Source organism: Haemorhous mexicanus, chromosome 2, assembly GCF_027477595.1.
Source record: "Haemorhous mexicanus isolate bHaeMex1 chromosome 2, bHaeMex1.pri, whole genome shotgun sequence".
Classification (NCBI taxonomy): domain Eukaryota; kingdom Metazoa; phylum Chordata; class Aves; order Passeriformes; family Fringillidae; genus Haemorhous; species Haemorhous mexicanus.
The window spans coordinates 115729351-115743828 of record NC_082342.1 but is presented as its reverse complement, the minus strand read 5'-3'; the positions used below and the strand labels follow the sequence as shown (position 1 = coordinate 115743828).

At 38.1% G+C, this 14478-nt stretch overlaps 1 protein-coding gene across 1 annotated transcript in view; it reads left to right on the top strand.

Moving 5' to 3' along the window:
• EFHC2 (EF-hand domain containing 2) overlaps window positions 1–10761 on the top strand; it is a 56070-nt gene extending 45309 nt beyond the window's left edge. Inside the window, exons 12-15 of the mRNA XM_059840009.1 lie at window positions 978–1175; window positions 1768–1860; window positions 8677–8782; window positions 10415–10761. Coding sequence (XP_059695992.1) covers window positions 978–1175; window positions 1768–1860; window positions 8677–8782; window positions 10415–10510 — 493 coding nt within the window. The 3' untranslated portion in view covers window positions 10511–10761. The remainder of the gene's footprint in view (window positions 1–977; window positions 1176–1767; window positions 1861–8676; window positions 8783–10414) is intronic.
• Window positions 10762–14478: the final 3717 nt, after the last annotated feature.

The following is a 14478-nucleotide window of genomic DNA, read 5'->3' as shown; positions in this document are numbered from 1 at the left end:
CTTTTCTTTAGTAGTTGTGTAAGTGCAATCATATTACATGAAGTGATGCTTTCCTTTGAACAGGACCACACAAGCATCTGAGAAGAAGCAAGTGATGAACTCTGTTTCTTGTTAAAAGTTTGCAAATTTGGAAGGGTCCTAAATTTCTGTGCTTTCAGTTCACATATGGATGTTAAAGAGATCCCTCATCAGATTAATTCAACAATTCAAGTATTCTCCAGGCAACCATTTAGCTCTTGTGTCAGAACTTTGTGCATCACTACTAATTTCTTCCATTTGTTTTCAAGGATTAGAGTTTAATCACAGTGATTCAGTGTCCTCATGGGTATCACAAGGTACAGCACTAATTGCACCAGCAATTACAGTGAAGTTTATTCTTAGTGCAGTTTATTCAGAAGTATTATATATAATTAATCTAATTTTGACTAAACACATAGGCCTGTGCTGATGCTTGCTTTTTAAAAAGCCTGGTTGAATGTGAGTGCACCAGAGGCAGATGTTTGGGATCATAGAGCCAATGCAGTTGCAGTAATCTGCATTTGACAAGAGGCCTTGTAACAGCTGAGGGAGCTGACACTGTCCCATCAGATGGATCTCAGAAAATTTCTTCTTCCAGAAGAAATTTCTTCTTTCTTTCTTCAAATCAGCTGGGCTGATTTGTCTGAGCAGCACACACAGGCTTGGGAGAGCACATCCCAGGCTCAATCCCTGCACTGGATCTGATTTTCCACTTAGAGCATCCAAGTGTAAGTTGCTCTTGCTGCTGCCTCCTGTCTTGCATTTTTGCCAGGAGAACTTGTGATTTGGTGTAATTCTCTGTATGACATCTCTGGTAAAACACTTCAGTTGTGATCAGGATGTATTTTTGTATGTATAGACAGCTACTGAGGAAATTTGGACATTCTCATCCAAAATTAGTGATTATTAACTGGTTTTAACTTATTAAAACTAATGTAAGCTGTTGTTTTTGTGCACAGAAATTGGATAATCAGTGTTGCTGCTGGAGTATTTTCAGAACATGAAATTATGACTCTTGGGCGTCACTATGGCATCAGAGATGAGAGTCAAACTGACCTGCTCTTCCTCCTTTCAGTGGCTCAAGACAAACTAAAGAAAAATGCCTTTGAAAATTTTGAGCAACTGATTACAGTGTTTTTGTATAACGACCGAGAAAAGTAAGTTTCCTCTCTTTATCCCAAACTGTTATTTGAGAAGCTCTTCTTGTATACCCACCTGCTTTCTGGTTGTTGCTGAGCAAATGGTTTATTGTGGCCAAAGAATATTATGTGTCATGTTAAGCCTCTCTCAGCACTTGACAATAAACAAGAGGAGGACAGCCTTTTTTGTCTATTTTATATTTTTGACATGGGCTTTTTATTGTAGATGCTGTACTGAACCATCTGTGACATCAGATACAAGTTCATGGGCAAAACATGGGATTTTAAATCAAATTGGAGAAATAGTGATTTAAGAGGGAAAGAAAAGGAAAGAATGAATCTTTATGTGACTCATTTGCTCTTTTTGTTCTCTGATGTCACAGATAAAGAATCACAGAGAATCACTGAGGATCTCAGTATGAGAAAGAATGTGAAAGAATGTGGCCTTCAAGTTTCTCAGCTTTGTAATAGCAAAATTCCATAAAACTTTGTTGCCTTTTTCTCTATCCTGATGTTCCTCACACATTTTCCTATGCACAGAAACACTCACTTGAAGTAAACCTGGAAAATACCTAATGTATATTTCTACCCCTCTCTTTCTTATGTGCAGGTGTGGATTGTTGCCCTATGAGACCTGCAGGACTATTTTCAAATCCTTTAAGTTGCCACTTCCTGATGATCTTCTGGAAACTTTACTGGCCAGGTAACTTAAGGGCAGAATAGGTGACCTGCATGCATGGGTGCAAATCAATGCTAAATATCTACTGCAGACACAAATCTTCAGAATTTGTCATTCATCTAATATGAATAATTTCATGATGCAGACTTTCCTATTTATAGAATATTTATAATCAACTGAGATGCATCCATCTTAGCAACTTCTTTTCATTTTGCCTGGCATAGTAAGCATCTGGGGTTTGGCAGAATTCTATGGAATTCATCTTTCCATAGATGAGTTATTGATAGAGTCAGTTATTGATGCTTATCATTTCCAATAAGATTCAGGTTTTTTGCTTTAGTTGTTCCTGTGTATAGATGGGAGGTAAAAAACAATAATCTTATGAAAACACCATGTGTGAGTTCCAAGGAACACACTAACATGAATACAATAAAGTGTCTTTATCAAGTTGACAGCATCAATAGTAAACAAAATTGGTTTGCTACTCCTGTTAATCTCACCTGAAACATATTTTATTGGCATTTTTAGAAAGGAAAAGGAGTGTTGGGATGGCTTTGTTACTTTTCCATGGCACATTTAGCTTTCTTGAGACCAATTGTTTGCTAGCTGTATTAATGGGAATAGAAGTGAAAAGAACTACTATTTAGTGCACTGGTATTCGAGTTCAGAGAAAGCTATGGTGCTCTGAACATTCATGTCTTGTTGAGTTTGGTTTTCCTGGCCAGATTTTCTGGTAATAGGTTTAAAACCACACTTGCTGGTTTCTTCTCTCCCTTGAGGGAAATCCTTAAATCACGTGTTTTGTCTGTGCTTTCATAGTATGTTAAAAACAGGAACAGGTCTTGTCTTCTGTCATGTTTAGATGCTTTCAGGTAAATATACTTCTTGATTTCAGGAGAAGTTGCAAATTAAGCATCTGGGTTTAGTAAATAATGAAAAGACCCTTGTCAGGCAGAAATGTGGAATCCATTTTGATAAAGCTTCTTTGTATTGCTGTTCAGTTCATCACTTCTGACACTGAGTTATAAGCATTAGTCTTCAGAAATGTCTGAATTTTAACAGTAGTCTACAAGTGACATTTTAGAACTCCCACCAAGCTGCCCAACACAATTGTTGAAGGACAATTGACATCCCATGTTACACAAGGGGTTCTTACAGATTCCATTTCTTAAGGGCTGAACTTAAATAGATATACAACAAGGCACTGGAAGTTTTCCTTTATGTACTAACTCAGTTCTGATAAGAAGCAGACAAGCCTGACACATCCTGGGCTCTAGGACATGTTTATTGTTTGTGAATTTATACCAGGGAAACCTTCTGTGTCCTGAACCTCTACTTTCCTAAGGAGTGAGTGTAGGCAGTTAAAAAGAAAAAGCTCAGCACACTATAATAAAAATTAGAGATAAGCTTAGAACACAAGGAGGAGATCAAGAGCTGGATTTGACCCAACTTTAGCAAGGTACCCATGACAGCTGGATGAGGTTTCAGCTGCTGTAGGTTCTTTCTGTAGGTGGTGGAGGAGAGAGTTATCTCCTCAGCCTGCATCAGAGCTGCATTTCCAAATTCCCATCCATTGTCCTTAGTTTCTAAAGGGGCTGAGGCCAGCCTGTGTTACAGATTTCTGTATGAGAAAGGTAAATGAGAATGGTGTGAAGCTGGGCCTCAGAAATCAGTGTGGGAAGTGCTTCATTTGACAGAGAGCTTTGTGCAAGGCACTTCTAAGTTACAGCATCAGCTGCTTCAAAGGTGGCAGTTTAAGTGGTGTCACAGCACTGCAGGTAATGGGGAATTGTCACATTCTTCATCATGTGTGCACTTGGCAATGCTTGGGAACTTTGTTGTTTTATGAGGGTGCAGAGCCAGGGAAATATTTTTTTGAACTCTCTTTAATAGGATTTAATTTCCAGTAGTCTGTAAATTGAAGAGGTGAGTCGTCTTAATGAGATTTAAATTTTTCCTTTCTTTATGCTTTCTTTAGTTTTCTTCAACAGAAGAATCATGAAACAGTCAGGTTTATTGTTAATGAAGAACAGTCTCATTCCTGGGGAGTTTGCAATTCAGTGTGGGCCAAGTTTGTCAACAGTATTCCAGTATTCTTTCCTTTTTAATTTTTTAAAATATTTTTATGAGGAACCATGTAGTTTTGTGTCCACTGATATTTCTAAAACAAGTGGTGGTGGTGGTTCTACTCTGTGAATCTTTATTTATGAAGGAAGAAAGTGGTACAATAAAAGTTGTTGGACTGATTCCCACAAAATCAGTATATATAGCTAATGCACTAGCTGGACCCCATTCAGCTATAAAATGATGCTGGACAATGTGATCAGATAATAGTTGAAGGCTGAAGCTCTGTGTTTATTCAGCTTTGCTATCTGAGATTAGGTGGCAAAGACTTTCTCCAGGACTTAATGACTCTATTTTTCCATTTTGAAAGGTAGTACTCCTAAAGTATTTATTATTTACATTTGGAAATTATACTGCAATGATCTGTCACTTATTACAAGCATGGGATGGGACTAGAAATTACTGTCGAATTTTGTGGTCACCTCCAAATGACCCAGGACTTTGTTTACTGTACCCAAAGACCACTCAGTTGCCATGGAGTCAAAGGAGACTTAGCACAAAAATTGGGGTTTCATAAGACCTTTTCATATTGTCCATCTAGTGTAAATTTATATTTTTAATTGTGGGATGTTGAAATAGGAGGATTTAGGTACCCAACAATGTGAACTGCACATTTTTCCAATTTACCTGAGCTGGCATGTTAAAAAGTATTTGCTTTGTCCATCAGCATTTTCTCACTTACTTTTTTAATCACAGAACAATACAGAATTTAATCACATTGTATTTAAAAATGCAGACAGTACACAGTTGTTTCTGCCAGAAAACTACAGTAGTCATTATAAACATGTCTTTAAATTTATGCAGGCATAATAAACAATTACAGTTTGTTTAATAAATAAATTTTGCAAAGTGCTTAAGTAATGAGTTTAGGGAGTTTTTCTGATATTTTTATTTTCTGTAATGCTAAATTGATGCTAAAAAGGACTTAAAAAGAAGCAGTCTTTCCCTGGAGGATTTATAAACAGAGAAGGGAAGCTAAGGAAGGGAAAAATTGAGAGGAGAAAGAATGGATGACAAGTTTACAAGCATTACATGTTGATTACTCTGCATTAGTTCAGTTGTTAATTGTAGGTCCTTAGTTTTTTAAATTATGTTTTTTAGTTTCTGTTAAATGTAGCTGAGTCTTTTTTCACCTCTCTGCACTGCTGGGGAGAGTCTGTTTGAAAGGTGCTTGTTGTTTTGAAAAGGTGAATCTCCAGTCCCTCAGGTAGCAGTGCCTGATGACAGAGGGCCTCCTACATGGTGATCCCAGTTCTCAATTCACTTACAGGTCAGGCCAGGCCACTCCTGCCTGCTCATTTTTTCCCAGGATTGTGGCTGGGTAATAGTTTTTACCTGGTTTCCTACCTGTAACAGTTTTTTAGGGCTGACCTATTTCTTTCAGGAAGAAAACCCTCTTTTCCTGTACAGCAAGTGTCCAGCAGCAGGAGCAGCAGTGGAAATGATCACAAGATCTTTCTCCTGCTGCCTTCTTGTTACCTTTGGTGCCTGAGACTCCCTGTGCCATTTGTGATTAAAAGGAACTCTAGAATTCATATTTTATCTCTTAAGAGAAATTATTGCTGTTATTCAGTTTACTGAGGAGCTGATGGTTCAATTCATGGTTGTTCAAGACAGGAGTAAATGTAGTATAAATTTAAATTGAAAAAAGGAGATATAGCCATTATTATTTAATAGTGACTTGTTGTGCTTGTTGCTTTAAATCCTTTAATTATGAGCAGTTTATGACAATTTAGGTGTACACCTGTGGCAATTTAGTCGCTGTAGAACTGTGTTGCACAGAAAGTATCAAACAGGCTGAAGAATCCCAACCTTTTCTCTAAGGTTAAAGCAGTAGATGCCTCTGCTCTGTTATTATCAGATTAACTTGTTAAAAAATGTTTGAAATGAAGACATTAAAAAAACTCTGAATATACATTAAAATTTCACATAAATCTTTGGGGTATCGATTTCTTGATGGGAAAGAAAAACTTAGTAAGTAACCTTTACTCACCAAAGCATCCTCAAGAATGATCATAATGTGATTTGACCAGATTTTTCACCTATCTGGAGTATTTAATTATGAATGTATTTTTTTTAAGCAGAAATGTGTGATTATTTCTCTAATGGTAGAGAAAATAAAAAGCTCTGCAAACTGTGATAGAGATGGAGGAAAGACTTTCATAGTCTAAAATCCCATGCATTGGTGAAGTAACAGGGAAAAACTGAAGAGAAGGATGGTTTGAAGCTATCTTTGGCACATCTTCTTGATAAGACAAATCTAATTTCCTTTTCTGAAGAGCACTGTCTCAGCAGTATTAACTCCAGCCTGTGAAATGTATGACATCTATGTCCTAATAATGCACAAATTGATAACATCTCCTTAGTCCATCTGGATGCTCTGTGCCAAATCTCTAGTGTCTGCTTTTAGTAGATTGATACAATAAGTCACAGCAGTAAAAAGATCTAAAGAGAATTTTTTTTTTTCTTTCTGAGCTATTCTAGACTAGTATTTTAAGATGCTTTCTGTAGCTATTTAATTATGAGATTTAGGAATCCCATTTCCTCTGCCCATGGTAAAATTCTTGGTTATAGATAATTTCAAACCCATATTGTCATCTCAGCTCACTAGTGCTGTAACATCAAAGGACTTTTCTCCTTGTAAATGTGTGTCAAAAGCAGAAGCAATGCTTTCCTCAACAGAAAGTTTAAACAGTTACACACCTTCACTTTTTCTTTGCTTAAAAATCCTGCTTATGCAGCTCAGCACCTTGGTGGTAGAACTAATCTTTTGACTTTTCACAATGAGCAAAAGGTAACTACATAATAGTAGAAGGAAAAATCATTTTTCCTGATTGTTCTGAAATTGCAATCTGTCTGCCCTTATTTTTCCAAGAGATGTAAGTTTTTTGATTGTCTTATTACATCTCATGCAAAACTTGTTTGTCTTACATATCGCAAAAAAAAAAAAAAAACCAAAAAAAAACCACCAAAAATCTGAAACTGGAAGTGGGAATGGAATTTTTCTTGTGTATTGGATATATTCCCCAAAAGCAAGGCTTTGTGGAAATGTTAACCTGCATGTGAACTATGCTGAAGAAGCAGGCTGTCATAGGAGGGTTTCTCATGGCAGTGTTTCAGGCTCCATTTAATTCTGGTAGCAGTAGCATTCTTTTCTGACTTTGCTTTCATCTTCAGCATAACTCACTGTACTTAACATTCCAGTTTATCACTGCCATCTCTGTTTATGGCTCTCAGTATATTTTATCATTATCTTTCCTTCTGACTATTAAATGAAAGGTGTGGGGGGAGGAGAAGGAAAGGATGAGCTGCAGTTTATTGCAGTTTATTTTTGTCACCAGATCTATTTCTCCTCTGGTATTGTTTTCCAAGTTTGTGGTGTAAATTCTCCCTTAAGGTGCCTTCATGCTTAATTTTTGTTAAAATCCTCTGTAGTGATTGAAGGGTTTTGAGGCCTGTGTTTTCTGCACTGTTATTTCATTAAGGACAAGGCAAAATGATTTTCTGCAGTACTTGTTTCCTGTGCAGTAGTTTTTGTCTCGCCAGATGGCAGGGCAGAATTGATTAACCTGGTGTCTCCCACCAGGTAAGAGATACTGAGCCTTGCTGGGTATCTGTGTTTCTCCATGGACCCCAGTGAAGCACAGACACTTCCAGGCTATGTTTTTGTGCCCAAACTGGGTCCCTTTTGCAGGTGGGTAGTGTTAGGTGAAACAGGTGTCCTTCAGAAGCTGCCTGTGCTGAATTTATGGCAGAGCATTCCAGCTGTTCTTTTCAACCTTCAGCCCAAAGGTATCTTTCAACATTTGGTTGGTGACACTGAAAGAACAGTGGTTCCCAAGAATCACCTCAGTGTTCTGCTGAACTGAGGACTTTTATTTCTGAAGCTGCTTCCTCCAAATCAATGGCAGAAGGATAAAATGACTTATAAATCTATTCCCATGTGGCTTATTAGTGCAGGGTAAAGATTTTAGAAATCTGAGGGAGGGAAATAGTATTTTCCACATGTACTTATAGACCTGTTAACCTTTGCTGGCAGCATATATATCTTCTGGCATATATATTTGCTGGCAGCATCTATATGCATTTAGGGGACAGCCACAACTGTTACAAAATATATCTATTTATCCATAGAAATAAAGACCAATGCCATAAACCTGTTACCCAATGTTTTTAAAATCTGGCTATTATTTGATACGTTACCAAGCTGTCTGTCAGTTGCAAATTGATCCCAAGGTGTGTGCAAACAGCATTTTTGAAGGATTACTTATTTTCAGGAGAGGATTGTAGAAGTCATAATAGAGCAGGTCAGTTGTGTTACAGCACAGATTTCCTGTGTAATTCTGTTTCTTTTCTACACAAAGGAATGATACACTGATCATCCCAACTCTATGCTTGTCAAAAGCTGTGAGATCAGTGTTGGAAAAGGTTGGGCAAAACTAAAATGTAAATATCTGAAATGAAGTAAAGCTTGAAGAAGTTGAATTCTACTATAAGAGACAATAATAAATATTCCAATAAGAATATGGAAAAGAATATATAATATAGGTATTCCTGACATTTTGTAATTTTTTTTCGCTCCTGCCAGTGTTTGGGAATAAAGTCGTATAAAAGTTATTATCCCAAAGGCAATGATTAGTATGCCGTAGATAACATGACATAACTTTGTTAAAAATTCCCTTTAACCTTGAGTCATCTTGTGGATATTCTGCTCAGGTTTGAAGATAACCAAAAACAGGTAGACTATAAAAATTTTGTTCATGCACTGAACTGGAGAGAGAATCAAGTCCGTGCTTTTGTGGAGGAAAAGGAGCAACCCAAGGTAAAACCAGTGTCTCAGTATAATTTCTCCAACTTTAACATGATTGCCTTAGCCAACACACACTATAATATTTTTCCTATTTGTGTATTTGTACCTGTTTTCTTTAAGTAATTATTTTTTGATTGATTTAATAGGGAGGTTTAGGGTGAAGCAGAGAAGTCGAACAGGGATGAGGAGGTGCCTAGTAGGTATCACATCTTTGGGGCACTTTATAGAAGAAAAAAAGAGAAGTGGAAGCAGGTGTATTTATCCATGGACAATGGGCATGAGTACTCCTTCCCCCACAAATATCATTGTCACATGTCAAATGATCTGTTCACTTGCTGAGGTAGACAGAAAATGCTTTAAGCTCCACTGACACATATGCAGAAAATAGCTCTGCATTTTGTATAACTCCTCAGAAACCTGTACATAGCACACCACATCTCTGGTAGGTGTGCACAGAGAGAAGAACTGATGGTTCAACTTTGTGTATCTTCAGCCTGCTACTTAGGGTAGGAAAAAATGCAGTACCAACAAACTGCAGAGACTAATCTGATCTTACCATCTTGTGCTGAGTGGAACATTTTAAAATAGAAGGGCCATAAGGCAATTATGCTGAATTTTAAATACTTTGTAACAAATAAATCCAAAGACTTCTGCCAACACATCATTTTGCTGTTCTAGCCTGGCCAATGTGTTGTACAGAATGTGTTTGATTGTGTTCAGACCATTTAGAAACACAGCATTCCTTTAAATTCAAGTTTACTCATGGCATAGTTTAAACCAGTATTCCTCAGGCACTGTGCTCCTCACTCCTCACTCCTGCCTGCCTTACCAAGACTTCCTTCTGTAGCATCTTAGACTGTAGCTGGTGTCTAACAAGGGCCCAGGGCTGTTGATTTGCTCTGCTTCCCATGGTTGATTATTTTTGCTTTGTCTTTGTGAAGAATTTTTCTGTCTTGTACAGGTAAAATCAAAACCCTTCTACATGTTTTATACAGCAGTCCTGAGGATCATGGTGTTGACTAGGCTTTGTTGAGGGAGTATTTTTTGTTTTTACAGATGAATTCTCTGCTTAAGCAATAATTAAATATTTAATATTTTAAGAGAGACAACTACAAAATGGAAAAGAAATCAGAGACAGGAAAAGTTTTAAATCTTGTTCAGCTTTAGAATTCAATTATCATTCTGTGCATAACTTACCAGGAATGAATAGCAGTATTTTGAGGCTACAGTACCTCTATTTGACAGATAGATTTCAGCAGCAGAGCTGTGCTTGTTTAGCTGGCTTTTTTTTTTTTAATTCCTTCTCTTTATCTCATTATTTTGTATGATTTTTGGTGTTGAGACATAGACGACTTTCAAGAATTTGAAGCATAAGCATTTTAATGAAAAAAGTGTAGCATTATTTAATTAAAAATATCTGCAAAAGTTCTAGTGATATAAAATATTTTTAATAAAATATTTTGCAACATTCATAAGAATGTGCATGTTGTAATCTTTTAAGAAGATGTCCTATATAAAGACCAAATTTTTCAGAGATTTGTCTGTGTAATTGAAGCTGCTCATTCAATCTTATGTTGACCAGCTTGTAATGATCCCTGTTTTCATTATTTTATACTAAGATATTCTCTGGGTTACTAATTTCAGAGGGGAGATATCTGGAACCAACTACCACGATCCCCTCCTGTGACTGGGATCAGATACCCTCCTCTTCTGGATGATCTCTTTGGAAAGGAAGAATAACCTCACCTGTGCAAGACACTGATTGAAGATTGGTGCTTCAGCTCTGAAGATTACTTAGAGAGATACCAAAAACATTTCTTGTATAATAAGAAAAAAGCAGATACAGGTTTTATTGCATTTAATTTCTTGTTCCAACAGAGATGTATACTTGTGTGTTTTTGGAACTCTTTCTAAATCAACAGCCCTCTGTCACACTTAAACAAGCATAATTAAAACTAGATCCTCTAATCTCTGCCTGGTTGCATGGAGAATTTGTAAGTATTGAGAAATCTTTGAGTCAAACACTGCAAAATCTGACTGACCCTGCTTTGTTCTGAGAACAAACCTTGTTGGATGACCTCTCAGAACTGGGTTTGACTGTGTTAGCACAATAATGCCATTCCATTCACGTTTCCTCCATTCTCTGCAGCTCTTATCTGTGGTTTTGCTCTATCCCCGTGGTGATGCTCAAGTGCTGTTCATGTCAAAGTTGGTTATTTTGTGGAGGAAATGCCAGCAAGGATTTTGCACTATAAAGCTGTTCTGGTATCAGAGATAATTATAGCCTTCCAAAGTGGAAGCAAATGTTTTGCAGGCACGGCACAGAAGCTGTCAGTTCTTGCTTTTTGTTTTAGATGTGACTCAGGTTAGTCCCACCCAGCTTAACTTGGGTGAGACATGTCTGAAGAGAAGGGATTGCAGTGCAATTTCTGTGTGCAGCATTCTTACAGCAGAAATGCACTTTGAAAATTCACGGATGCCCTTCTCTTTCTCCATGGCTTAATGAAGTTCCTGTTAGCATTTTTATATCTTTTTAAGCTTACACCAGTTCAAAGCCATGGTTAGATCTGGATTTACTTTGTGCTTTTGTGAGAGGAGTAATTACCCCACTCTGAAGAATGGAAGAGCTGAGGTGAAGGTGGAGCTGATTCATCCACAAGATTCCACTGGGGAAGGGGAAGAGGTGTGAGCCAGTGCACCTCTTCTGGTGCTTGGGAAGACTTAGAACCCTGTTTTTTCTTTGATCTGAAATTACAGTTTTGGGGAGGAATTGTTTGATTTAGAAAGATGAGAATTCAATGTATCTAAATCCCCAAACAGAGGGATAGACAATAGTAGTTTTTTGGAAACTTGGAGATCCCCCTGACAATTATGATTCTCTATAGAAATACCTTCCTACACCTCTGCATGATAATGTAAATGAAATTCTTACTCTTTTTGTACCGTATGGCAAAATATAAAACTTTTGAAAGTTCTTTGCCTTTTTTGCAGCGAAAAAGGTCTTGAGACAAGGCATAATTATGTTGTTGATGCTGAGGAGGGGTAGCAATAAAATGGGCAAGGAATGTCTGTATCCAGAGGCTCAAAATGAAAAGGGCAAAAAACCTAAAGTGCTCCAAGTTGTAGAAAAGACTGTGAATTGCTTTTAGATCCAAGAGAGGAAAATGGTTCCTTATATGACAAGAAATATCTGACCACAGGGACAGTGTCAGGATCCAAAACAAAAAATTGTGTTTGAAGCCAACTTGGTGAAAGCTGGACATTTTTATAACATGCCACCAAGACTGAGATTGATACTAAATGAATGCAGTTTTCCTTGTAAATGTTTAATGTTCCCAAGACTTCCGAAGGATTTGTTTCAGTTGTGGAAATCTTGTACAGCTGAGGATTTCCTAGAAGATGGGACTCTGAACATTGAAAACCTCTCAAGTAGCTTCTAGAGAAGAAAAATTCACTTTAGTTTGTTTCTCTTTATGTATATGAGACAAAAGGAGCATTTTTAAAAGAAAAAATAGTTCAAGAAATATAATATTTTGTAATTTAATGTGGAACCATGTTCACAGATCTATTCAGTCATGGTTTGGTCTTTTCTGGTCATGGTCAAGAAAGGGGACTGTAAACTGGAATCAGTGCAGAGAAGAGCTGGAGAGGTGACCATGAGAATGGAGATAAGAAAGGTGACTGAAAGAGCATAATTTATTTAGTGTAATGAAATGAAGGCTCAGATTAAATGAATATCCTTTCTCTCTGTAAATACATTGTTGCCAGGTGAAGAAAATTATCTGGTTCAGGTAAGAACGTTGGTAGTCTTAAGGAAAAAATGGGTATAATTTGCCATGAATAAATTAAACCTGGACAACAGGAGGTGGTTTCTCACTTCTAAAACAATGAGGGTCTCAAACTGCCTTCCAAGACTGATGTACTCAGTTTAAAGTTTGAGATGGGTTCATCTGATGATGGTGATTTTAGGAGGTTTATGATACCATTCTGAATTATTGGTCTCACTTCTGTTTTTCCCTTTTTCCCATGCATCTTGCATAACCCTGACAAACACAAAACAATCTCCTAGGAGAGGGCAGACAGAGCCTGAAAAATATTTTCATTGCTTGTCACTGTGCTCAGTGTGTCATACACTGTGGTCCAACATGCTATAAACACTTTTCACCAGGTTTTCTCTCTGACAAGCAGCAATGCTTCCAGAATGGAAAGCCCTGACCAATGAGCAGCCCAATAATCCTCTTTGTATAATGTGACTTACAGCATATGCTGCCCAGAATATTTCAACCTCTCCTCTAATCCTGCCACCAGCTTCTTCTCTCTTTTCACATTGCTGATGAGGGGCCTGAATGAAGACAATACCACAGGGTTATGTTTCAAGATGGCAGGAGGCCACGGCTTTAAAGCACGCCTGGCACAGGGGAAGGCAGCCCCCACAGTTGCCATTAATCTCAGCCCTGGATCTCTGCAGGGCAGCCAAGAGTATCTCCTTTCCTCAAATATCTGCACTGGCCCGGCAGGAGCTCAGGGATTCACGTTACAGCCCCACTCACACCCCTGTGTGCTCAGTGTTAATGTTTGCTTCCTCAGCCTGGCATTTGGGAAGAAGAGGCTCCAAGTTCTCTGGGATAGCTGCTGCTGCTGGCAAGGAAATGGCTGCAAACAGGTTGGCTCAGAGTGCCTGGGCTTTCACCTGCAGTTGGGTCCCCTCAGACATGGGGGCATCTGCTGTGGGTAAGATATTGTAAATCAACAGCAACTCTGACGTTGGTAGGGAGAGAATGATGCGTCTGACTCCATGGATATTGGAAGGCTAATTAATTACTTTATTATACTATATTATTCTATACATCTAAAAGTGAATCTGCCAAGCACTCAACCCTGCACGCAACGCTCACACTGCACTGAATCTTGTGACTGTCACCCGACACACACACACACACACACTCTTGGCCCTGATAGGCCAAGGAAACAAAACATCCTCACTTTGGGTAAACAGTCTCCATATTGCATTCTGCTTTGGCACAACACAGGCACAGCAAGTGATAAGAATTGTGTTTTCTTTCTCTGATGTTCAGAGAATGTGAATCTCAGAAATCCTTGGGAAGAGTTGTGCATTGCTTTTCTCTGTGAAGAGAAATGTGGCAACAGGCAAGACACGGGTGTTCCTCACCAGGCAAATATTTTCTTCATCCTACAAACAGCTACTGTATTTTTCCACGCAGAGCCACTTGCACCAACATCAGGCAGAGATGTGCATCTGCATAAATGAAAGCATGAAAATTGTCCTGCATTTGTTCCTCATGTGCTGGTGTGAGTTCATCCTACTTCATGGAAAAAGTTTAGGCTCATTTGGCTCCTGTGTCTGCTCTCTCTGTTTTGTCCCTTTAGCCCAGGAGACATCGCTGCCTCCCAAAGGAAGACTTGCTGTGGGAAAGCTGTAGGGATCCTAATTCCACAATAACCAAAATACTGGATGTTTTCAGTCACTTGACTGCATTCAGAGAACAGCAGTCCATGTATCATTAGCAGTAATTTACCAGGTGTGTGCTTGCTGGGCCCTTCTAAGTGTTTCTGTGGTTTGAGACATGGAACTAATAGAAGAATTTTCCAGTTTTTAGTATTTTGTAGTACAGTGTCATGGAGGGAAACATCAGTTCTTTAAACAATAATGTCCTGTACCCTCAGTAACTGAACTATTGTGTGATTAC